Source organism: Aptenodytes patagonicus, chromosome 1, assembly GCF_965638725.1.
Source record: "Aptenodytes patagonicus chromosome 1, bAptPat1.pri.cur, whole genome shotgun sequence".
NCBI lineage: Eukaryota > Metazoa > Chordata > Aves > Sphenisciformes > Spheniscidae > Aptenodytes > Aptenodytes patagonicus.
Window position 1 is genome coordinate 63,526,584 of NC_134949.1, and position 26,475 is coordinate 63,553,058.

A 26,475-nucleotide genomic window follows, 5' to 3' on the forward strand; every position below is an offset into this window, starting at 1 on the left:
AATCCAGTGAAAGCAGTGATAGGTACTGCTGAACAAAACGAAAACATTAGACAGGCCACAGCTGTGTTTACCATACCCCCTTTTTGCCTTTTGCATAAGCACGAAGGTACAGGAATCTTTTGTAACACGATTACAGCCATGCTTTTGTCTTTTTCAGAAGACCCCGGGGTCATTCAGTGCTTGATTTTTTTGCTCCCCGTATTCAAGTGCAGCCCTTCACCGCCCAAATCATGCATATGAGCACAGAAACAGTTTCTTCACTGGCTTTCCTCATTGTTTCTTCGATGTTTGGCTGCCGGGGAAGACGCTTTGTCTTCACAACCTGCATTACCCAGGGCCTGGCCCTGGGGCTGCGGAGTGGTGTCCCTGCCAGTGACCCGAAGCAGGACGATGCCGGGGCCCCTCTGCCGCAGGGACGAGTTACAGAACAAACCACGCGAGTTTTGGGAAAAGCAGTGCATTTATACTTCAGGAGCATCTGGCCACGATGGCTTGGTCCGTGCGTTGCCCTGCCGCGGGGGCGGGTTACGAAGAGGCGGGCAGAGGCCGCAGGATGTGAGGGGGCGAACGCTCGCAGGGCGGCGGGCTGCGGCCCGCCCCGGCCCTGCCGCCCTCGCTGCCGCCCTCCCTCCCCCGGACTACGCTTCCCACGATGCATTGCGTTGGGAGAGAAGACGGCGCGTGCGCAGGCCCCGGGGCGCGGCCCCGCGCCTCCCGGAGCCGAGGTTTTGTTTCCGGGCCGGGGCCAAGGGGTCGGGTACGGAGCGGCGGGGGCTCCCGGGGTGCGGCGGGAGGTGGCTGGCGGGTGCGGGGCTGCTCTCCGTCCCGCGGCCTGGGCCCCGCGCGGAGCCGCGGGGATGGACGAGGACGGGCTGCCCATTGTGGGCTCCGGCATTGACCTCACCAAGGTACGGGCTGCGGTCGACCGGGGGTCCGGAGCTGTCCCGCTTCCTCCCCCGGCGGCGGCTGCGCTGGCCCTGGTGCTGGGCGAGCCCCGTTCCCCGCCCCTCGCTCCGCTGCCCGGCCCGGCCCGGCCCGGCGGTCGGGCGAGCCCCTGAGCCCGGCTGCGGCCTCGCCGGGCCGCCCGGGCGCCCCTGGCCCGCCGCCGCGGGCGAGGAGAGCTGCTTCTGGGGTGATGTGCTGGGGGTGCCGGGACGGTGCCGTCGGCACCTGCTGCCTTTGTACCAGCGGCCGAGTTCCCGCAGCGGGGTCGCGGGAGGACGAGGCGGTTCGTCTTGTCTCAAGCTGCGTCTCCAGGAGCGCGGTATTAGCGTTTTCCGAAGGCGTTTTGCTCCAAGTTCTGTGATAGCGTTATGTTTGAAGGCTAAGCCGCTTCAGTCTTAGAACTGTGAGGCAAATCCCGTGCACAGCTGCTTATTCATGTCTTTTAATGATGCAAAACCATACTTCTAGCTTTGTTTCTCAAATACGGAGCATAAAGATAGGAGAGTTCGAGTGCCCCAATGATCCTTCCGTCCTTTGTGCTACCCCATAAATTTCTGATAAGGTCGTAAGCACTGTTTGACAGTTTTGGAACTACGGAATTGACCTTCGGCAAACCCTGCCATACAGGTGCACGGACTGAAAACTTGAGACAGTAGCAACAACAATCTCGCAGAAAATCAGGATGTCTTAAGAATTGCAAAGTGTAGTGAATGGCTACGCTGACAAATGGAAGACCAAAGCAGAGGTGAAGACCAGAGAGTCGCTATATTCACAAACTGTTGTTCAGTGCAGCTGAATCCTGGCTGCAAATATTTTTCCTTGTAAATCCTTCGCTTTAACCAATTACGATTCCATAGAGTAATTTCCTGTGTGAAGTTTAAGGCTTAAAAACTGTCCAAGGTAATTAACCCTGAGGCACTATAATTTTATACATAAACATTTCCGTGAACGTTCCTGATCCCAGTCTTGTATAACGGTTTAAATAAAAATGCCAAACTGTCTGTTACATATTGAGCACCAGGCTATTTTTTACCAAATAGAACGTTCTACCTTTTAGTCTGAAAAGTATGTGTGCATCGGATCTGACTTGGAGGAGTGACACTAAAGTGTAATTTTAGGATAATCTGGGCTTGCAAATAAGAAAAAGTATAGGTAGCCACTAAAAACTGAGACAGCAATTTCACCACTCTTTATTTTTGATTATGGTGTTGGTTGTAACTATTTGTATGGATGACTGAGTTTTCTTTTCCTTCTTAAGCTTCAGAAGGAAAGATTCTGATTTCCTCTCTGTTTTTTAAAAATTTTAACACTGTTTTTCAGGAATGTTCACAATTTCATCCAGAAGTGTTTTCTTAAATAAGATAACAGTCCATTTATGTGGATCTTGTTGCCTTTTCTGTGTATCCTGCAACTTTTCAACTGCCACGTTAGTAGATTTTTAGTGGAAAAGGATTTGTATACATGTATACGTGTATATATATTAAAAAATTTTTTGTATATATATGCATTCATAGCAAGCACACTTAAGGCAGATTTCTAAACTAATTTCTTCTAAAACATTTGCATTTTTAGCAGGTCCTTGAATCCAAATGTGAGAACTGACATCTATGTATAATCTAATTTTCTTATATTATTTAATGCAGGTTCCTGCTATTCAGCAGAAAAGAACTGTAGCATTTCTAAACCAGTTTGTGGTTCACACAGTGCAGTTTCTCAACCGCTTTTCTACTGTTTGTGAAGAGGTATGTTTATTATTTTCCTAGCTGTCAATTTATACAATGAAAAAACTTCAATATTTTTGATGCAATAATACCAGTAGCTTAAACCAAAAAATTTAGTCTGCTTTCTGTTCAAGGTTTCTCTTGAGTAAGTGCTTAAGACAGATTTTTTTTTCCCCAAGATATCCACATGAACTGCTGATTATACCACACTTAATCCTGTTTCCTGAAACTTTTGTGTTTGGCATAGTCTTTGAACTTTTTGATACATGGAATTTGTTCTGAGCAGCTCCATCTGTGGATATCGCCTTGTTTGGAAAGAAGGATGCCGTATTCCTATGGTGCTGAATCCATTTTGACAGTCAGTATCCTTCTCATCTGGGTCGTAGGATATTGCATCAAAACTTGCTTTCAGATTTTACCACCTTTAATTTAAAAGGGTGATACACTAAGCTCTGAATGTAAATAATTTTGATATGGGAAAAAAGACATTTTTGGCAAGTGATTAGTATGGAATGTGAAGCAGTTAATTTACAAGCGGTCTTGTAAAAAAGAGAAAAATAAAAATATTTAGCGTTAACAAGTTTTTATGGTAACTTTAGTGTCAGTGGAAATATACCATACTGACAGGACTAGAATTTCCCACTGAACAGGGCAAGAGTGCTTCCTCCCTTGTAGAAAGGGTGTTTTCTAATGTGGCTTTGACCTTAACCTTTTTGTTATTAGCGGGGTTTTTTTTTAACTGTTCACTAGTTTATTCACCAAAGACTACTACATGGCCCTAGCCAGCAGGGCTAGGGCAGCAGTCAAATCCCATTAGACTAAGCCATGTAATCTGAGAAATTCTGTTATTTTTTAGTGAAGTTTAGAGCCAGACCCATGACAAGTATAAAATTTGGCTACCACATCAACGTATGGAGCTTCAGAGGAGAAAAAAGTAATTTTTTTCTAGATTTTTAAACTTATTGTAACTTGATACGTGGAACAGTGTAACTGCCTGGTGATGCTGTTGTCAGTTGTCCAAAACTCAGTTTTCACATGATCTCAATACTACCTCTTACATAGGCACTATGGAAATCAGAACACATATATTTAAAGCCATCTTGAGCACGCAGCAATGCTGTGAAGTCTAGTTAATAAAACAGTTATTAATCTAAACGCGTTGTTACCCAAGAGACTAAATAGTTGCTTTATAAACTCCTTGAAAAGTTTTTTGTCTTTATGAAGTACAGAAGTGTTTTTAATGTGAAAGGTCCCAGTCTAAATCAACAGAAGCCAAGAAATTCAAAATTAGGGCTGACACCATCCTTAACTCTAAATTTCTTGGCTCTTGTCTAGTCAAACTGACCCGTAAAGTTATATAACTGTCTTTTGTACATCTTTCATCACCTTTCCCCAGCTACATGTAGGGCACATAGTTCCTTTCAATAGGAACTAACTCTTCTTCATGAACAAAGAACCATCTGTAAACAAGTCAGTGCACTATCCAAAAAGACTAACTCCTGTCAGTCTCTTTTTACTTTTCCTAGCATATTGGCAGAACTGCCATTTTCTTAGGGTGTTAAAGTTCTGCTTCAGAGCCAGGCAGAATCTTGCCAACGTGCCAGAAAGCTGTCAAAGTGGTACATATCTGCCAGCCAGCGTGCTAGCCAACTTTACTTGGACAGGTCTGGTGGAGTATGGTAGTGATTAGTTAAGAGAGTGACAGTTCTTATAGGGTAATTTAGAAAAGCTTAAGTTGTATTTAAAAAAAAAAAAAAAAAGCGTCAAAATTTGATGGAGGTGCACCTGGAGCATGTAAAGCTTCTGGTTAGTTCTGGTTCACTGTGCATTTTGACTCTACAGGACTTTTCAATCACCTGCTGTATTCCTTATCAGATTTTTCTACTTTGTATTTGCTCAGTTACATACACACACATCACGTCTTTTCGTCTTCCACATTTGGAAAAAGCTTTGAAGAAAGATGTTTTGGTAACTGCGAGAGTACAATTTTCTCCAGTTGCTCAAAGTAATACCCTATTTACTTTGGCTTTCTTTTGTACCTAGTCTGTCTTCATTTCTGTCAGTCATTATTTGGGAAAACTAACTGCCTAGTAAAATTATTTAAAATTTGAACCACTGTAGCCACTGTACTAAAAAGGGATGTCATTGCTTCATTTATTTCATAATGTTATCATCTCATTTACACTCTACTCTGCCTTCAGCAGGTAGAAGACGAAAGTGATTTTGTTTAACTAGATGTGAACTGCTTTATATGTACAGGTGGCCTAGGGGAGTGTTTTCACGTTCTAACTGTTTTCCATTCTAGAAATTGTCAGCGCTCTCTCTCCGTATCCAACAAATTGAAACAACACTCAATATTTTGGATGCAAAGGTTTGTATGTGTACAGACTTTGTCTTCTAACAGTGACAGCCTCCTAGATTACATGAACTAGCTTCCTTTTCATAGTCTGAATTGAGCAAGTAAGTTTTCATAATGATTTGAAGGAGCTAATACAAAATGCTCACACGGCAAATTCTCTCTTTGCATGCCTTGCCGCTTACATTGTGTAACATTTGAACGTGTAGTGGATGTGGAAGAAAGGAACCAACAACACATATTGGAAATGTTGGTTTTGTCTCTGTTAAGTGTATTGAACAGGAAAGGAGCACTTGGATCTTGAAAGGGCAACTGAACTATACGGCGGCTTACTTGTGTTGATTTTATTGCAATGCTTGGTTTTAAGAAAATGGAGAGAAGTTTTCCGATATTAAAATATGCAACTTGTGTTGCAGGGTTGCATACGAAATTGCATTTGCCATGCAAACTCTAATAAGAAATTTTTGCCCCCTTTGTAAAGCAAAAGTAGCTTTGTAAGTGTTACCAAACTGTAAGGATTTCAACCAGTATAAGTAACTAGATAGGTGCCTTGTAAACCTTTTGACATTGAAATGTGACCTGAATTGGATCTAAGCTAACACAAATGTGTCTGGTGTATCTTCTTTAGCTAAAATGACAAAAGGATATAGTCTATAGTCATGTGTTATCATTTAATTTGCTAAAAGAAAAAAAAAAACAAACCCCAAAACCAAAAAACCACCCCCTGTAAAGTTTTAACCAATCCTTCTTTCAATAATGATAGAAGCAATTTCGGTTGGCTTTTCTGGGAGCAGGGGTAGGACATTTTGAAACCGTTCATTAAGATCTTTGTGAAAAAAATACTGTAGTAGTAGTACGAACACTGCTTACTAACTCTTATTTATTTCAAAATATTTAGAAATGATCAGTATTGATAATTTTTGCAGAATTCTTCATAATCATGTTAAATAGAATTTCCTTCAAATAAATAGGTGGCATATTTAATATCCACTCTCAGCATTTCCTTAAAAAAGAGTGAAAGATGTAGAAAATAGCAAAATCTGTAACCAGTCACCCATCTGTTAAGTAATAGAGCTGTTCTTGTCATGATTTCTTTCACTGTAGACGAAGTAGCAGAGAAGGTGGCATGGTTCTTGTGTGGTTGATAAGTGCAGTAGCAAAATGCTGGGGAGGTGTTGAAGCCTTTCCTGCACTGCAACCCTGTGTTAACAGTGAAAGCTCCAATGGAGTGTTTTGGGGTTTTTGTTGTAGAAGCCACCTGAATAGAAAAATCTTCTCTTTTTGCCAATCAAAATACCAAAACTAGTGATAAAAAGTTACGATTTTACTAATGTGAAACCTACCTGGGGAACATGTGGTAAGCAGCATACTGCAGATTTTATTGTACACGTAGACTTACGATATGCTCATTGCTTATTTCATGATGTTTTGTACATTCAGTTGTCCTCTATTCCTGGCCTAGAAGATGTCAAATTTGAAGTGTCCGGTGCAAATATGAATAGTCTTACAAATGGTCCTGTGGCACAAGGTACTACAGATCAACAGACAGCTGTATCACCTCAATCTGGAGTAAGTAATGAAGCATAACTAACACATTGAAGGAATATACCTCTCCGTGTCAAGTTTCTAGTCTCATTTGAAATAGATGGAAGAAGCAAGTCTATTGGAAGAGAGCAATCAACTGTAAAGATCTAAAACTACGTTTTTCACTAATGAAGCTGTTTTAACGAGTGACTTAAAACAAAAAAGGGTATACCCTTTCTTGAATATGTGGCTTAGATAATTAGAACTAACTCAAATCTAATGGTAAATGCCTCCTTCCTCTTCTTCAATCACACTAAAATATGAACGTGAATTACATCAGGGGACTGGGAAGGTCATGAATGAAAATAACAGTTCGAATCACATAATTCCAACTCTTTTCTCCTTCCTTTAGAATGTGAGCTTTCAGCTCAAATTGGACTTTCTAGCATGCTTTATTTTAAAGAGGTTATTACAGTGAATGTTTTCTACATATTATCATCTATGTACAGAAAATGCCAGCTTATTGTAAGTGATCAACATTAAGATCCTATCCCTGCAATTAATTTTTTGTTGGTTTTGTGTGTGTATGTGGTTGGTTGGTTGGTTGGTTTTTTAACCCAGACTTAAATCCTGTGATCACCACTTCACCAAGTGAGGCTTTCTGGCTCATTTGTAGATGGAGTTCTTTCCTCCTATTATAGTTTCTTTTCTTGGAATGTCCAATTCCAGTCTCTGCTCGTTCTCTTATTTGGTGGGCGTTGCTGTGGAGCAGCAATAGCTGGAGTACTCTGCTGCCTTTCCCTGCCTGTTAAAGATTGTAACTCTAATTTGCAGCCAGCAACGTGGGAGACAGAATGGACAGTTAGCATTGCATGTTTCACTCATGTTAGAGAATGACTCCCAGTTATTCGTTTTCTTTAAAATGTTCCTCCTCTCAGATATTACAGTAGGGACAGATATTCCTGAAAGGAGGTTTCCAATGCTACTTTCAAATGGTTAGTTTAATAGCAAATATGCAGTTTTCTGTTGTCCTTTAAATAGTACTATAGCTTCTTGTCATTTTTCATTTTTTTAATTAATTACTCTCAAGGATTCTTTGCTTTCATTATGTTATCCTTTAGGTTAATGGTTTATACTAAAAAGTATAGTTTAAAAGTTATATGATCTGTATGAAGCATTTGTCAGGGAATCAAATAAATATTTTGAGGAAGAAATACATTGGACCACTAGGGGAGATGTGAAGATATAACCTTAAAAAATTATTTTTTATAAAGTGAGCATTTAAATTTAGTTCTGTTTTGTTCATTAAATACAACAAACTTAACAGGGCTATTATAGGCTATTTTTTTGTCACGTATTGTGCAATAACTTAAAATTGTGACTAAAAGTAGGAAGTCACACTTGTAACAGTCAGTAATCAAAGAGCTGGTTTTTGTGTATTCGTACATCTTGGAAATCTCTAATACTATGAGTGTAGATCAGAATCATCTTGATGTAAGAAGAGTTGTACTTTATGCTTAAATTACAAATTTTATGGATTGAAATCTGTCCATGCTTCTGGTCTGCATACCTAACCATTAAAGTGTTACCTTCTGTGTATACAGCAGAACAATATACATGAAGAAGGGTTACAGAAAACGGAGGTAGTAACAGAAAATGTCAGAACTGTGGCCAAGGATCCAAGATACGCCAGATATCTCAAAATGGTACAAGTGGTAAGTCAGTTCTCTCATCATTCTTTGGGTACTCCATTATTTTTAGGTGGAACGTCAACGCATAGCTGTAAGTGAACATTAAATGACTGAAGACATATATTGCATCAGTTATCCTTAAGCTAGGATAACATCCCAGTATTTCTAGCACATCTTCTCTAATAAATGAGTTGATAAAATACATTCCTTCAGACAGCTTCAGGCAGGATCTTTCTACAAAATTCTGCCAATATACTTGTGAACTGAAGGTGTGAAGATGTGTAAATGCAGAGCGGTATTAGCTGGAGCCACAGAAGATGCCCCTGACAGTGTAGTTATTCTGGTAGAATTGGTGTCGTTCCCTGCACACAGACATGATTACAGGTTTTGCTGTAGGGTACAAAATGCAGCTTTGCTAGTATAGACCAGAGCAGGAGTATTTGATATTTCTGTAGGGTTCAAAACGGAGATAGAAGAATTGCTTCGCTACTTGGTTCCGCTTCAGTTTCCTGTTATTCATGATGCAGGTTTTGTTTACTTCTTTATCTGTGGGCTGTTCTACAGATAAGTAGAAAATAAATGAATGTAATCTCAATATTTACATGTGTGAAAACTAATGAAGGAGTGAAAAGGTGAATGGGACATTCTTGGTGACATTTTTTAAGAGCTCTTTTTTCATGTCCACAAAATTAAAAATGAGATTGGAAACAAGGAAAAAAATCTGTCTTTATTTTCAAGTTGTCAGTGGAAATTTTCCTCTAAAATACATATAATAATTCTGGAAAATACGACTGTGTCATAGTATTAGTAAAAAGTTGCTTATGTTAAAACTAACTTCATGGTTTCACTCCCTCTTCAGAGCAATTATTAAAATTGGTGTGCTTGGTACTTTGGATGATGTTCCAGACCTTATTTTTCATTTGAATCACAAATTGGCACTTTATGGGTAGCTTATTACAAACCATTTGGAAAACGTAGCAGTGGGGTAGTAGCAGAGAGTAGAACGCTATGTTAGTGTATTGATTTAATGCCAGACTTCAAAGTGGATGTGAAAGTGCTGGATGGTCTAATTACTTTTGACTGGTTTTTTTTGGTGACTGCTAGAGGAGTGAGATCTCACTTTCCACATTCATCCTTTGTACTGGCAGTTCCTGGTGACTCCTCTGCCAGTTGTAAACAGTGTGGTAGGAAAGTCAAACTAACATACTACAAATTAATGTGTGTTTTTTATTTGCCAAACTTGTCTTCTCGTCCAGTCAAGTATTTCAGTTAGTGTCATTTACTTGCCCAAATTAAGTTTCTAGCTGAAGATTTGTTTGAACTGATCATGTATTTATTGCTCACAATATTTGTAGTATTTAAGAATTAGCACCGTGAAGAGATATTTCTTTTACAGTAAAGATAGCTGTTCTGTGAAATAGTAACAAACTCATTTGGATCGAGTGCATTTGAGCATACTACATTCATATTTTTCAAAATGTACAACAATAATATTCAAGCAAACCTTACAAAAGCAATATCATATTTGCTACAATAAATGTTCAGAACACTTCTATTGACAGTGTGAGAGGAGCAGTCTACGATTTCAGATAAACTTCATGTTTAAAGTACATATACGCTTACTTGATTCTAAACACCACACGTGACTGCATAGATGCCAAGATACTGACTGGCCTGATGTAGATTGATCCTTGCTTTAAAGGACTGAAATCAAAACCAAACACGGAGAGTGCACTGATCTTCAGGAATTGCCAGCACTGATGGTATGTGACCTCCTTCTGCACTGTGGAGAACCAAAACCTATTTTGCAACAAGATTGCTACTTGCACTGTGGCTTCTCTGGGACCTGCACACTTCCTGAGCTGCAGGACCAGGCTGGGAGTAGGGCTGGGGTACACCGTGGTGAATGTGTAGTGATTTGGATTATTTCAAATCTTAACTGAGCAGAGGCAAAGGCGATGGAAATTTAGTGTTGGCTCCTATGTTAGAAAAGTACACCTGTCCCATTTCAGTGGACCTGTATGCTCAATGTAGTTACTATTTAGATTTAAAAGAGTCGTCTGTTTTATTTTAGTAAGATTTAGGGTAACAGCAGTATTACGCTCTGATTTTCCAGATTAAAACTTACGGAAGTATGAAAGATAAAGTAATTGTAATGACCTAATTGTATTATAAACAGATATAGGTACAACCTTACTTGTTTTCCTTCAGGAAAAAAGTGTACTGTTAAAGGGTATTTTGATTAAACTTAAGATTAGTTTTGTAAATCTATAATATATGAGGGTACTGAGAGGTTTTTTTCTTACAGATTTTGATGCATACAATTTTGGAATAAACGCTTCTCCAAGCGTGAACATAAAAACATAATAGTTTCCAATCCATTCTCAGAAGTTCATATACCAAGCTCCCTTTCATTGAGAGCAAATACGAATTCCGCTTTGCCTGATCTGACTCAGTCCGGTTTTCACATGGTTTGAATTGATGCATAAACACTCCATCAGTGACTTCTGAGCTGGGGAAAGGAACCCTAAGAGCAATCAAGCGAGGGAAAAAACATTAGCTAGTACGAGATGGTGTATAGACACACAATCCTGGTGTCCAAATCTATACTAGAATAAGTGAATATTTTAAACTGTCATGAAATACTCAAATGTTTTCCCCTTTGTAACGTACATTAGTTGTGAATTACTGAGAAATTCTTTATTACACGCTAATACCTCGCAGCTATTTGAGTCACATTTTTGCCAGTATGCCTAACAGATTGCTAAAACTATGTACCTGTCTGTATGCTATTCTGGAATCTTCAAACAAAAGTCTTGATTGTGATTCTCACTGTGAAACTGCACAAGGAAAACACAGTAAGACAGCTAGCTTAGCTCTCACTTTGCCAGGTTAGCTACTGCAACTGTCACTAGTACCACATGCTTCTCTGGAACATTAGTCATGGCTACTCTTTATTTTATCACTGTGTTACTTACTTTGGAAAACAGATATTTGTCCTGTGCCAAAAGAATCCTACACTACTTTTCATTTAGGTTGCGAGGCCTCTCCTGACTTTCCTAGACCACTAGTAGCTTTGTCCCTTGGAAAGCAGAAATTGTATTTTTTTTTTTTTTAATTTTTTTTCCCCCTCCTATCTTGGCATGCAGTGGTCCAGGTGGTGTTTCTGATGGTTTGCAACAGGGGATGGCAAAGCAACAAGTTGTCTTTGAGCAACTCTAGTGGAAACATAGAAGCAGTTTGTTGGAATGTGTCTCGTAAGAGGACGTGGGTCAAAGTGTTCTTGGGTATGTGATCCAAGATGAGGGGATGTTTAGGTGTTGCTGAATAAAATAAAGTGCAGAAGCTGTGGAAGGACTTGCAGTGAAAGGAAGGAATTTTTTTTAACACGTACGCAGTTGGCTAAAATCTGTCCACAAGTCATAGAAGATTCAAGCCTGACTGTACAAGCACTTGTATTCAGAGGAATCACTTTTAAATTGTGCTTCTGTTCTCATGTCCTGTTTGCATTTTTCTGCATGCTTTTGCAAGACTTTTCCAATTTTTAGCACTGCCTTAAGGTATCCTTCCAGAGCTGTGGCAGATGCACTTTCCTGGTTTTCCTCCCTCTTTGGCTATACCCTCAGCATGTCCGAGTCTTCTTCATCTTTCTAGCACAACTGTTCTCTGCTGTCTTTGTGCTGCTTTGTGCTTTCTTCACATTCTCATCCATACACATAACTTCAGCTTCCTGGTTTTGTCTGCATGAATATCTGCCCGTTCCCGATTGTCTCCCTGCAACTTTCTCTAGATGTTTTGCCGTAAATACAAGAAGGATTAAAAGGGCCTTTGGTCTCAGTCATTTCTCGCTTCTAGGTTCATACTGATGGCAACTGAGATTATCATTCCATGCTCTTGTTCAACAAGTGACATGCATAGAGTTGTAAGAAAGTGTAGCCTAAAAGAACCTGTGGCATTTAGTTCACCTGTTTGTGTCCAGTAATTTCATATTATTCTTCCTCCCACACAGGGTGTTCCTGTAATGGCAATACGAAACAAAATGATTTCTGAAGGGCTAAATCCAGACCTTCTTCAGTAAGTAATCTGTAACTTTCAGTAGGGCTGGAATGCAACCATGTGTTTAAAAAACTTGGGGAAAAAAGTGTGCTTAGAAAAGCTTTTTTATGGTATTGTGAATCTAAATTATCAGCATTAAAGCAGGTTTTGAAGTCTTCCGTGAAAGGTGTTTTTAGCATTTTATAGGTCTGAAGAGGGCCATCAGTACCAAAGGAGGAGGGATGCAATCTCAATTATGAGCTGTCTTTTCAGTATTGTCTAGTCCAAGGCCAGGCCCAGGAAATACAGAGTCTGGAATAATAAATGGGGAGGTACTGCACCCTCCCCAACAGAAAGTTGCAGGACTTTACCGTTCAGACTTGAGAGGAAATGGAAGCGGTTCTTCCAAGCCAAGCAGAGGTGGTGCAGTTCAAGGAAAAGGATATAGCAATGACAAGGTAACATTTGACAATGTGCATGTAGCGATGGGGAATCAAATAATGCGTCAGTAGCCATTTTCACTGTACTGTTTAGAGTATGACGTTTTTCCCTGGTATTTTCTTCCAACACTTCAATAACAAAATGTCATCATTGTAGGGTAATAAGAACAAACTATTTTATTTTGCCGGGTGCATGAGGGACAGCACAGTTGTTTCCAGATTCCCTCAGTAGATGGAGTGTACAACTTGACTTCAACATTGACAGTGTAAATTGAAGTCAGCAGTTTGAAATTGTGACTGTTGATTGAGCTGACCTGATGTGAAGCCTACTAAGAGTAGATACTCATTTTCAAAGCTACTTGTCTGGCCTTAAGCATGAATTTTAAGCTTATTTTACATTTGACACGTAATTTAGTTTTACTGTACTGTTTCACAGAATTTGTTAAAGTGATGAAAATATTAACTTTCGTTCTTATATTATAGCCACTAAACTGTTTGAAATACTTTTGCATCCTCTTCAGAAACTGCCAATGTATTAGAAAGCCTGCTTCTCCTTTCCAGTGAAGTCTTTCTACATTTTGGAAAGGCTTATTCTGAAACTAGCAACTTGTTTAATAAAATAAATAAAAATACAGGAAAACTGAACTGTCGTCATATGTTAAGTCACCTCCTGGAGTCTTAAGCCTAAATTAGGTACTCCTCATTTGATATTTTTACTGATCGAATGAGAAATAAGAAAAAGAACACAAGTAAGAACCTGTGCAAGTCTGAGACAGGGTTATCAAACATGGGTTTACTATATGTCTCTTATATGTGTTGTATTTCTTAATCTGCGCTTCTGGTCCATACCTTTCTGTAAATGCTGCTATTTTTTTGTGTTTGGATGGATTTTTATAGTAGATAAAAATAAGGTAATAGGTTAAAATTTCAAAAGCTTTTTAAAAAAAGTACCTGCTTCTGGATTGTCTGTTTTGGGTTAAGACAGAAACGTTATTACTGTGGATTAGGGCTCATGGAACATGTTTGGGGTTTGGTCTCAAAGTCCATCTTCAAAGATTCTGTGCAACACTAATGCTTAGGCAGATTTTCTTTAAAATGCTACTGGTTTGAAAACTGTATAGCAAACCTACTTCGTTAAAGCAAGCTAATTATTTGGCATGGTGCATAATGCCTCTTTGAAGAATTGGTATTACTTGAAATACTTTTTTAACATTTTAAGGAGTCAGGGGTGACCTTTCTTTTAATCTTCTTGCTTTCTTGTCTCAATGTCATAGACTTTTTTTTTTCATATGTATCTTGCCATTCACACCACATTTCTTGTATCTTCAGGTTCCTTAGGCCTGCTCGCTCAGTCCCAGTGAAAATTAGGAAAATGTCCATATTGCTGTATGCTCAGCCGCTTACTGCAGACTCTCCCAGCTACTTGCCGGTGACTGAGCGTGGTTTTTCTGTGGCTGCAGAGATGCTAATTCTAATAATACGGAGTTGTTCATACTCTCTTCCTTCGGCTGCTTCACTTCTACTTCTGTTATCACTCCTTTCTCAACTTTTTACAGAGTTTGAAAACTGCCTATTCTATCAAGCTCCCAACGTATCTATTTTTAACTTTTGTTTCTTATCCTTCCTCTCTTGCCTGTCTACAATTCCAGGAGAGTTTGTCCTGCCCTCACAAACTAAAGGAATTCATTGCCATCTTCCTCTCCTTACTAGAGGAGAGTTTTTGCACTGGTCTCTCCAGATCACATGTCTTTGCACAGCTCTTCTGTTTTGTCATTACCACAGCAACAAGGAATAATATTGTGAAGTGGTATTTGCATGAGAAAGCAAACGCTCTCAATTTATTTTGGAGGTGTGCGGGGGGGAGGGAGAAGGCTCTTTTACAGTTCTTTAACGCACTTCTCATTTTTGCACCCAAGATGTTTATAAGCACTTTAAAGATACCTTATGGATTTCCAACAGAGAAATTATAATGAACAGAACTAAAGTTGGAAAAGAAATTCTGTGGCGTGACACACAGGGGTAGCCCCAAGATAAATAACAATGGGATGAATAATACAATTGTCAGCTTAGTTTAAAATGTAATATTTTATCAAAGAGAGCAGTTAACTATCATACAGGAAGCTAGTTTCTGTGAAGATCATTCTTCCCCTTCCCCAAGTATAATTGCGTGTATATTTTCTACCTTGGTTTCAGAATTTACCAGGCTCAGTCTTGCTTGTATTGTCAAACTCATTACATACTTAGGAGGGAGACTCCAGGGAGAGCCAGCATCTTCAGTCGGTAGTGTTAGTTAGCCTTTAGATGGCTTGCTTCTCTCCCCCTCATGCCCAGTAGATTCCCTGAGTAAATGTTTTGACACGATGTTAAGATCCATTTTAAATATTCTCTTCAAAACTAAATACAAGAGATCTGATCATTTATAGTCAATAAAAATCCCATGGCTGCTCTTGCATGTCAAATTTAACCCAGTGTTCCAGCCAAATTCCACTCTGAGTAATTCTTTTTTGCTTCTCTAAATTATCCCTGCAGTTTTAGTTGGATACAATATTGTTCATTTCCTGTCTTATTTTTTTTCATGTACTATTTACACTGCTTAATGGTGTACAGCCTGTTCCTTTCAGCCCTAGAACCTCTGAAGATTGAAAAAAATTGAATTAATCAGTATTGCCTGCTTTCAACTCTTTCTACAAGTGTTTGCTACTTCTTAGTGATCTGTCATTATTTCCGAGAACCTCAAAGGTGTGCATTCAAACTGATGTCTACAGAGTTTTGATGTCCAGTGAGTTACAGTTTCTAGTGTTTGTCTTTCAGTTGTAAGTGAATACCAGTAAGGTGTGAGTTTGTAAACTGTTAACAGTTAATGTGTTAAATGTTGTGGATATAAAGTGCATGCAATTGTAATGAAAGGACAGTAGCATTACATGCTAAGTTGCTTGTGTTCTCAGCCACCTTCTAGGATTTACAACATACATTTTTGTTGCCTGCAGGACCCCAGATGCCCCTGTGCCTGCCTGGGGAGATGATGGGAATGCAGAAGACAGTTCTGATAGTGAATCTTCATTTAGTGACTAAGAGACTGATTTCGGCCTTTGGAAACCTCTGTTAAGTGCTAATGTGTTTGGAGCTTTAGCAGACAGTGGTTTTGTGTGGGTCACATGGGTGACGTGATTTATCTGACAGCATTTTTAAGAGCTAAGATCCTCCATGTTCTCTCCCAGAAAGTTTGAACAGGCAGCGTATTTCAACCTGAACCTTTCCACCGTGAAAATCAGTCGTGAGATCCTTGCAATTTTTATGCTGCATCATTTCAGATTCCTTTCTGATTCTTCTGAAATTACTTTGTAAAACTCTAAAAATTCCACGCCTCTAAACCTCCAGGTCTCTAAGAATGCATTCTGGTCATTATTGGATTTTCTGTGTAATGCTTTTAACCTAAGTTGCCTTCTTTCTGTCCATAACATACAGGTAAAGTAACTTTTCAAAATGAAATTGTTTAATTGTAATCTGATGAACTGTATTTTTTGTAATATACTATAGTCTGAAGTGATGCAACAAGAATTACACAGAAGTCAGCTGTCTTATGGTGGTTGCAAATTAGTGACACTCTGTTTTGAAAGAAACTAAAGTACAAGTGAAAAATATATTAAAAACCAATCTGAATCTGTTTTCAAAGTATATACTTCTATTCAATTTCATGTTAGAGTCTGTACAAAGTTGTTAAAGAAATTCCTGCTCTGTAGAAGAGTTGATTTATCAAATTCAGGTTACAGTGGTGTAGAAAGCTACAAATATTGCAAGATTGGTTTGAAAATAACACTGTGAAAGAAGCAAGTGACTAGGAGATTATTAATGGAATACCAGGTTCTCACTTCTCGATCACTGTCACGTGGGTCAGTAGAAACCACTTTCTGACTGCTGTTGGGCTTATTCGAAAGGAGCTGTGGCTGAGTAGTTTGCATAGGATAAGAAATCACCTCCAAGTTGGTGCCTTTGCTGATAATTTCGGCAAAGAAGCCAAAATTCAGTTTGTATGCTACCTCTTGAGGTATGCATTGGGGAACAATGTAAAGAAATCCACTTGGACCCTGACTGGCCCTGAAGACTTCCCTCCAAAGTACTTAATCTACTCCATGAGTCAAAAATGACATTTCATTAAAGAATCTTCCTTAATATAATTTGTTCCACATGAAATTCTTCACAATCTATTTGAATTCCCCAGATTATTGTGATTATACCAGAATGCTGTGGGCCAGGCAGTCATTCACTTTCTGGTATTTCACATTCTTCCTGAGACCCAGAGAAGACTAAAACTGAAGCTCTAAGTATATAAATTTGTTAGCTTTTATGACTGAGTCATTATCTTCTCGCTTAGTTATTTATGCCACTTCAGTAGGTTAACTGCTTTTTTTTCTGTAGCTTAAACATGGCTCCCACTTGAGCCTAGCAGACATATTTAAGCTCTTCATAATCTGTAAATCAGAGTAATGCCTGAATCCCTACGAAAGCATATATGCACTAGAGAATGTCTAGAGATGGCATTTCGATGATGAGTTAATTATTAGTGAACACTTAAACAAAAATATTCAATAGCTAACACTTGTTAAAACTTGGCAAATACTAACGTATTAGCAATAAGTATTTCAAAAGTAAATGTTACAATGTTGTTTCAGAAAGCATATATTAAAACACTGGTGACTCTTTGAAATCTGTATTTGAAGACTCATTGAAGCAATCTGTATAATTAAGGCTATGTTTTGTAAACCAAATTTATGGTTCTATTTTATTCCCATATGTTGTTTTCAACAAGATAGTGAAAATTCTTCTGAAGTCTCTGCAATTCGTGTTTCTCAAAAACCAGTTACGCTGAAGTTGCATCAACCTGCTAGCTGAAGGGGAGAGTTTTGAAAATAGGGGATTGGAGTTTAACCTAAGCCATGTTAGCAATCTGACTAGAGGAGAACTGAACATCCCATAGTTGCTATTCTAACAAGAAAATTTAAGGAAGACTGAAATTAATGAGGACTGTGTGTTCGATACTCTTGAACTGGTATTAACCTATGTAAGGAAGTAGCATGATTTAAAGAGTTGACTTGAGACATAGTGGTTCATTATTTTTTTAAAGAAATAAACAAGGTTACCAAAACACATTTAAGGAGGTATGACTTCCGTTGTTTATCATTTTGAAGAAGATTTTTGTGTAATTTCAGTCTGAAAAACCTAAAATCAATTGTCTTTTACACCACTACAGATGTATTTTTATGTGGACTGAAAAAGAAAGCCTCTAGCCGACTGTCACTTGTTAAAATGAGGGATAATTAATTGGTAATTACATATGTCACAGAATAACAATTTCATTAGCAGGCACGCTGAATTTAATTGCTTAAGACTTGGGCTTTTTGTCAGGGTAGCTGTTTACTTTGGAGTAGTGCAATCTTGGTAGGCTTGCACAAACGCTACGAAAAATCTTACCACTTTGTCTCCTCTCCCGGTTGAGTGGTGGCACACTGCACAGTAAAAATCCAAGTGTTTGAACTGTGAGGAACCAGGGAGGAAAAGATAAAACCTTCCCTTTTTACCTTCGGGGCATCAGCAGCCATAATCCTTCCACTGCCTTCGGAACCTCTGACCGCATTGAGCTCCTCTATTTCTGCCAGTCTCATCTGCTAAACACATCCCTGTACTCTTAGGTTGTAGCCAAGTTCAATCATCTGAGATGTTTCAGCTTAGGACACATGCTGACACAAGAAGCTATTAAGCATGGGAAGGCTGGTTTGAGACTGAATTATGTCAGCTGTGCTAGTCCTCCTTGATCTACAGCAGTTTTCTAGTGAGATGGTGCTAAACCAGAAAGTTGGAAAGTCCTTAACCGCAAGCTAAATACTATAAGCAGAGAATATTCCAACTTGCTCATTATTTGCCATCTGTTTTGGCAAAGAAGGTGGAGGGAGTATTTCAACTTGGCTGCACAGTAATCAGATATACGTAGTACTTTCAAGGGAAGAAGTCCATTTTTAAGTGACTATTATTTTTAAAAAGCTTCCAACAGCAATGAACTTGTAAAAGATGCAGTATACATTAAGAGGTGTCAGTCATACACATCTAATATACCCAAATTTTACATGGATTTAAAATCATAATCCGGGGCAATATTACAATTTGTAGGCATGAGATCTACTTCAGCTTGTTGCTGGAATAACTGTTGAATGCATCTGTTAATACTAATTATGTACAATTAGTAAATGATGTACTCAATGTTTAAACAAACTTTTTTTTTTTTACCCCATCACCATCTTCCTCATTTTGCAGGTGAGGTGCAGAATTTATAAAGGTCTGTTTCTTAAAGTTATTACAGGCATTTTAAATGCATGTAGGTTACTTAAGACTAGATGCATATCTGTATTTGTATGAGTGAAACCTCAAACAACTGTCAAAGGCAAAAACAACATCTGGACATGATAATAACCTTATACTGAAGTCCTTGTTTAGCACTCTTAATCATTAATCTGTTCCCTCTCAACTCTCCTGTTCAGCTGCATTTGAAAAGAAAACTGATGGTTCTTTTTCCAAGCTGGGTCTCTTCCTCTCTCTTGTTTTTCTTTCCAGTGTGTGTTATTTACACCAGTGAGTAAGTGTATAGTTTGACATTCTGTGAAAAAAAGTCATAAGAAGCTATAGCCTGTACTTGGAAAAAGAGAGCGTCACTAAGATCAGCACTTTGAGTGGCGTGTGATCCGGTCGATTTTGCTTTCCATAATGTTACGTAGCAAGAAACTGAAGCTCATCACGGTCTTAAGCTCTCTGGGAATCCAGTTTTATCTCTGAAAAGCTGATACAAGGTTACAGCGTTACAATGGATTTGTCTGCAAAACGGAACATGTATTTTCTTACTCTTCAGAAAATTTGGCAACCTGTTGCCTGAGATGACTGCAGGTCAAATGCCTGCACTGGTGGCCAAAGCATTCTTCCCCTGATACTTCACGTGATGGTGTCTCCACTCAGACCACAGGCAAGACGGGAACTGCCGCATTAGCTCGGGCCCGTGGCTCGCTTAGTCTTGCAGTTCTGTCTCTGGTAAAAATCAATACTTGAACGGAAGGTGTGAGGAGTACCGCAGTGCTCCGGCAGTCCCTTTTCCTGCCACCAAGATTTTACTCCGGCTGTGAGCAGAGATTGATGTTGAGTGCTAAATTACAAGTTTGTTAGTGCTTCCAAAAATGTTTGCATTCATTCAGGAAGCTCTGTATATTCCTGCCTTGTGTTTGACTGTCTAACTTTGCTAATACGATATTGCTTTAAGGGAGTTCCATGGGCTAGTTCATTATGAGGGAAACTAAGTAGAGAATGAAAATACCATGCCCCATGCCACACAGAAAATGAGTGACAGAAACAAGCTTAGCATAGGTTGTGTCTCCACATACTTATATTCATTTTGAGGAAACAAATTTAAATGGCTATAAATTAAAATGCAGGTCATTGGGTGAGGACAGATGTCGCATGAAACACCCAGTTTTATTTGGGTTTTTTTAAGGTTGTTTAAGTCAGTGTCTTGACCTTAAACAAGTGGATTATTTTCTCATTCAGTGTATTTCCCATTTTCAGGTAAATGGGTGGTAAGGAAAATTCTGAACAAACATTTACTTTGCAGACAGCTGATTTTTTGTGCATCAGACTTCGTAACTGGTACCCTCTGTCCGAAGGAATGAAATGGTAAATAATAGTATTCTCTGATTTAGGTAATATACTTTTTGCCTATCAAGCTCCTGTATGTTCTAGTCTATGAGCTTGTACTTGAAAGCTGTCTACTCCATCTGAGGACTTGCTGTTCCCTCTACACTAGAAATCCCTTTTTGTGCTTCGTTACCACTTTCTGTCCTGGTCTGTGGAATCAGAAGTTGTAGTAAAGTGGATGCTAGACTTGGGACCAATCTGTTACTGGAAAGAGCACGCATCTGGGTGCTGAAAAGGACAGGTCAGAACAAAGGGATCTGGGAGTAATTTTTTATGTTTATATGAGCAGTTCTTTTCATAGGTGATTGCCACCAACTGTTTAATAAACCTTACCCTTTATGTCACTTGTAGTAGTGAGAACTTGAGTACACTTGAATTACGCTGCTGTGAAGGATGGACAGTGGAAAAAAACTTGTAAAGTCCATTTTAAATGATAACTCTCCTAAGAATTGTGATTATCCTTTTTGCTTTCAGACAAATGATCTCTAGTGTTCAGCTGACTCCATGCTCCCAACAGATTCTGTAATCCTTGTGTGATTTCTTGTAGCACGGTTTACACCGTTTTTCAGGGGCATAGGGAATTCTTCCCCAGTGAGAGCTAAACTGTTCACAATGAACATCTTACGGTGTTGATTTCTCTATACCGCTTCCCAACAGCTCTTTGAAAAGATATACTTTTGCATGCAGAGACGATCCTTTGATCCTGTTGATCCAGTTCACCTGCTTTTAAAGTAGAACAGAAGGAGGGAGGGGGATGAAGAGAGAAAACGAGGAGTGTCTCTTTTCTCAGTTGTTTCATCATTTGTGGTTTTAGGGGACTGCCAAATAATAACAATGGAGATTTTTTCCAAGAAACCTTGAACAACATTGTCTTGTTTGCCCAGCATGATGCCTGGCATCATCAAAAGCACAGGGTGAAATAGGCAGCAGCCAGTATTTTTTTAATCATGGATTAGGTGAAAAATGGTTCATAATGCTTTATCGTGTGTTAGGTGTGGTTTAGGGAACTGATGTCAAAAGCTTGCCTGCCTGCACAAAAGCATATATTGAGAAGACAATTTCAAAGCAGCTGAATACAGTTAAAATATCATGGGCGGAGGGTGATTATTAGTATTTTTCTTAGTGTAACTTCTCTTTGCCTCTGACTTGGCTTTCGTGTCTGCCTCCTCTTCTATTGTAAACGTTAGGCTTTGTTATTGTTCTTCCAGCCTCCTGGCATCCTTGCTCTTCAAACATTGTTGAGTTGACCTATTGCCATAGTTTAAAACCATGCAAGTCTCTCTTTTGTGCTCTTCCATTTTATAGGATGACTCTATGATAGCTTCTGCATAATATTTCAGTTGTGGAAAGTGTTCCAGCGTGATTTACCAGGAACACACCATCACTTTGCACATGTGTCTGTCCTTAGTTTTCCTCAACTTTCAGAACCTATTGGCTCATTTCAGTCACATTTTGGTAGTGGAGAGAGGAAGATGTCTCAAAGATCAGGGTCCCTATGCGTTTGATGAAAGTAAGTAACTGGGTAAAAGAGAGAATGTAATAGTATTTGATCCGAAGAAAGGCTGCATCCCTGGCTGAAGCCTTCTTAGACCCGGTGATCAATGTCAGAAAGAGGTGTTACAAAGTACCCATTTATGCTTTTCCTCTAAGGTTAGGCCCTCTCGTCAGCCAGAAGCCTTTAGATGTCTCTAGTTACAGCCCTAACTCAATTCTGGATTTTCTTTATTCAGGCAATGGGTCAATCAGCAGAACAGCATGACACTGCTGTTAACCCACTGCCATAACCAGTGGCAACCGGTCTGCCCAGCAGCTAGAACCTGAGGTTCACTAAGCAGGGTTTCCATTGTCTCCAACAGATTTTTATGAGCGTGAGGCCGTGGTCTATAGGAAATGTGCACGTAGAGCTTGCATCTTAGAAATCAAAGCCAGTCAGGCACATGTTCGAGCTCCCTAGGAAACCAAATTCTGTTCATTTCCCTGAACTTCTTGCTGCAAGTATACAGTTACCAGAAAACATTTCAAAATGTGCCCAGCTTGGATGAAGAGAGATGCCATGCTTTTGTGGCGACTGAAGCTTTGGCAGAGAGAACAGGAACAATAGGACAGTTCTCTTTGGGAATTATTTATACTGTGCTCACAAGTGGGCCACGCTGTGCTAGTGTTGTGTAAGGCAGTCCTCAGAAAATCAGGTGGGAGTACAAACTTTCCTTTTGCCATGTAAACAGAGTGGGTTGCATAACCGAACTTGCCTTTCTCCTGTTCTGGACGTTCTTTCCATTTCAATTATTGTGTCTCCATCTTCATACATCTCAGCACACGCTGCACTAACTAGTGTTTTTTTTCCGGGACCTGTCTCTCCTGGGCACCCATCCCTTTGCTCCATTACAGGCTGTTGCCCTCCACAGGATTTCCAGGCGTTACAATGAGCCTCAGCCACCAACAGCACAAAGCACAGCTACCCATCGGCAGGCCCCAGCTGGCTGCTGCACAGCGTGTTGCTAATCTCACCTCTCCCGGGGACTGAATTGCTCAACCTTGCCCAAGCATTTGACACTGAATTCTTTTCATCAGATGCCTTCACTAGGGCGGTGTGATAAGTAGTGGACGCACTGTCGGTAGGGGGGTTTGCCAGACTATATACGACGGGGCTCTGCTGCCCCAATAACCTGACTGCAGGAGCCATGAGCCCCACCTTCCCCCGAGAGGGCTTTTTCCTTTTTTAAAAGAGGTTATGATATTTTTTTTGTTAGCTTTTAGTATGTCTCTGTTGGGCATCTTAACTACCATTTTATTCACACACTGAGCACACAATCAAGCTATAGCCACAATTAATGTCACACAGTCAGTTCAGGTACTAGCCATGCAACTTTGAATGCCATACTTTGGCCGTTTTTTCCAGTATGCATCCTTACTGCGTGAGACTCCTTACCACACAGGAGTCACCTGCCAAGAGTATCACCTTGCCATAAGAGAGAAACTTAGGATCAGCAGTCATTTTGCTCATCCCTTCCAGGTTTCCCTGGAAATAATGGGATGGGATAATTCCCATCCCACAGATGTCAGTTGCAGGCAATTGTCTACCGATGCAGTTTATGTCCTTTCTCCAGTAACATGGGCACTTCGTACTTGGCTAGAAGATGATAGACAGCATTTCTGATTTTAGGTTTGCATAGCAGATTCACGTTAGTGCCAGTCTTCACTTAATAGTTTTGCTTGATCTCTTTTTCTCTAGCCTACATATGAAAACACAGTGAACTGGGGATAAAAAAGCATTAGTTGATGGTTAACTTGATTATGGACAGAGTCTTTATCCTTAGATTTTGAAAGTTTTTATTATATAAACTCTTTCACTTCACAAAAAATGCATCCACACGTACACAGTCTCACATACACACTCCTGACTTCCCAACGTGTTTACATTTTTAGTTCCAGTTTGCAACACTTCATCTGTTCCTGAGCAGTGCACATTCTTTATTTGTGTCCAAGACCCAAGCAAACAAAATTCCTTCAAACATCTTTCTGAATTAGAGGAGAGATGACAGTGAAAAAAAGCAAAACAATTAAATTCTCTCCCACTTAAATGAAAATTTTACTGAGGCTTGTTTTGTTACATAGTGTTATAGTGAAAACAGATGATATTTGAAACTTGGCTTTGAAGCAAGCCTCCCTTCAGCCTCCACAGGCAACCATTCCCCCTCTGCACATCACTTCCAACAGCTCTTTAGTGCAAAATATTTCCATGTTTATCCTCCAGACAAATTACAATTGCTGATCTTAAGTCATTTGTGTACTAAGAAAATGATGTGTTGTCAACCCCAAATCCCACTCTTCTTTCTAAATCCTTTCTTTCATAAAAAATTAAATGAAACAAAGGGGGAAATAATTGCATTTCTTTCTTTTCTTTTAAAATATTAGGATGGCTTCAGTGGAATCAGCTCATCAGTGGGAAGTGCAGTGAGCAGCACATACAATTAGCCCATGTAGCTTGACCCCAGAGCGCTCTGGTAGCTTGCGTATTGCCCAGGCAGAGGAAGCTGAGGTTCAGCAGTACTGCTGACACTAAAAGAGCAGATGTTGGATATACCTCCCCTAATCTGTGTTCTCTACAAAATGACTGTGAACCATTTATCAAAATGTTTAGCTTGTTTTGATAGCTGCACTAAATTGTAAACAAATGGTAACCACATGTTATTTACGGCAGAATAATTTTGCTTTGTTTGGTTTTATGACAGCATTTACACAGTATTTTATGCAACCTTAGTGACCTACATAAGGTTTTGGTCTACAAGTTATACTCTTTTTCTGAAAAACCAAAGAATTAACAAAATAGATGATGGCAGGATTTGTTTTTAACCATAGCAGCTGGTAATTTGATGGAAAAAAACCAGTAAAACTTCTTTGGTGTTTTCAGAGATCAGAAATTCTCTTTTCTGCTGTCCCAAGGGCCTTTAAAAATATTCAGGCTTGTTGCTGAAGTTCACTAAGTCATGGAGTGATAGCAATACACAGTACCATCCCTAATTTCAACTAAGTTCCCCTAATTCTTGCCATCACAAACCATTTCCTGGCTTCTCCTCACCTTGCTCTGAAGTGTTTTTTCTTTGGTTTATGGTTTTTTGTTACTCAAGATTTGGGAAGAAGGGGGAACATTGTGATGAAACCTTCTTCTGTAAAATCACTGAAACCATTACACCGCAGTTACAGCTCTGCTCTATTTGCCTTTAGGCACAAGCCAAGATCAGATGGTTCTAGATCAGCAAGGAAGAAATGGGGAAGGGAAAGCCACATAAAAGCTTTTCTCCTCCCTAACACTTCCATTCAGGAGTCCCAGAGGGAAATCACAAGTACAAAAATCATTCTTTAACAAAACACAAGCGAAAAAAAACCCCAAACCCCAAAACACTAGGGCGTGCAATATCGGAATTATTTCATAGTAATGTTGGAAAAGTAGTAGCTGAATAATTTTGTGGCTTGGTTGTTATTTTCAGGGTGGCTTGGTAAAGTTGCATGAGAGGGAACAGAAACCTCTTGGTTAGGATTTGTAAATAGAAAACATCCTAAGGCTGCTGTCCCTTTCCTCTTCTGGATCATTACTCTCAGGAAGCCACCTGTAATTCTCTTTGTAAATGGTCTGTGCTGCATGTGAAAGAAGGAAGGGAGAAAGGAAAAAAAAACCCCAAAACCAAATTTGCCGAACAGAACACAGAAAAGTAAGTATTTTTGAAAATGTTTAATTCTCCAGGAGGGATGTCACCAGTTTTTGGTTCTCTGGTACATGGGGAGGAGAAAGTTACAGCTGCTTTAAGCGCTATCAGCTCCATTTTACTGCCAAGATGACATACTTAGAAGTGAACTGCAAATATAAGAAACACCAGCGCTGGTATTTCTCAGTGTTGGTCTGTGATTTTTTGTATGTTATATGCACAAGCTTTTTCAGTGAAAGACGAAGGATTAAGTCATTAACAAAGGCTTTCTTTTCCCCATAGTTAAATCAGTCACTGAGCTTAAACAAAGGCTAAAGTTAATGAGTCTGACTTAAGAGTCCCTTTCACTTCTACTACCCAATTTAGTGTCTTGACTTAGGGGCTGTCATATTTTTCATTCCTTCTAAACCCTTTCTGCATGACATTCATTTGCATAAACAATCCCATGGCAATAGCAGGAATAACATTTAGCTCTCTAAACCAGAGAGTTCATCCATATTTCCCAAAAGTATGTCAGCTCTGAGTGTGACAGGTCAAGATGCCACTTGAAATTCCTGCCTGTTCTCTTACACCGTGATGGTGAATCTGAGCTGGTTGCAGCAGCTTGAGCCAATTTTCAGCTCATGTTTCTTTCATGGGAATGACTGGAGCTCCTAGAGAGGAAAGACTGACCTTCTGCGCCTTTTACTTCGTCTAGCTTCTTCACGATGCCTCGCTGACTTGCCTAGTCCCCTCTTTCCATGCTTCTCCTCATTCCCTGCATCCATTTCTTGCAAAATGGCACAGAAGGATTTATAAAAATTTCAGAGCTGCTTAGAGCAGATTTTTAGA

At 39.5% G+C, this 26,475-nt stretch overlaps 1 protein-coding gene across 4 annotated transcripts; it reads left to right on the plus strand.

The window, feature by feature from the left end:
- The first annotated feature begins 791 nt into the window (after positions 1–791).
- Positions 792–17,859, plus strand: WASHC3 (WASH complex subunit 3). 4 transcript variants are annotated; one of them, XR_012995473.1, is made up of 8 exons: positions 792–908; positions 2,589–2,687; positions 4,972–5,037; positions 6,463–6,591; positions 8,151–8,261; positions 12,247–12,311; positions 14,042–15,491; positions 15,700–15,763. XR_012995473.1 is itself a non-coding variant. In XM_076339660.1 (7 exons), exons 1-7 carry the CDS (start codon positions 858–860, stop codon positions 15,782–15,784), a joined length of 606 nt encoding a protein of 201 aa, XP_076195775.1. In that variant the 5' UTR covers positions 792–857; the 3' UTR covers positions 15,785–17,859. The 4 variants fall into 4 exon arrangements, 2 of the variants coding, with proteins under 2 accessions (XP_076195775.1, XP_076195785.1); XR_012995474.1 differs by having other exon boundaries at positions 8,154–8,261; XM_076339660.1 differs by lacking the exon at positions 14,042–15,491 and having other exon boundaries at positions 15,700–17,859.
- The last annotated feature ends 8,616 nt before the right edge of the window (positions 17,860–26,475 follow it).

Coding starts and splice junctions, on each gene's coding strand:
- WASHC3 (XM_076339660.1), top strand. CDS start 858: ATGGACGAGGACGGGCTGCCCATTGTGGGCTCCGGCATTGACCTCACC. Junction 2,688..4,971: donor TTTCTACTGTTTGTGAAGAG/GTATGTTTATTA, acceptor TTTCCATTCTAG/AAATTGTCAGCGCTCTCTCT. Junction 5,038..6,462: donor TCAATATTTTGGATGCAAAG/GTTTGTATGTGT, acceptor TTGTACATTCAG/TTGTCCTCTATTCCTGGCCT.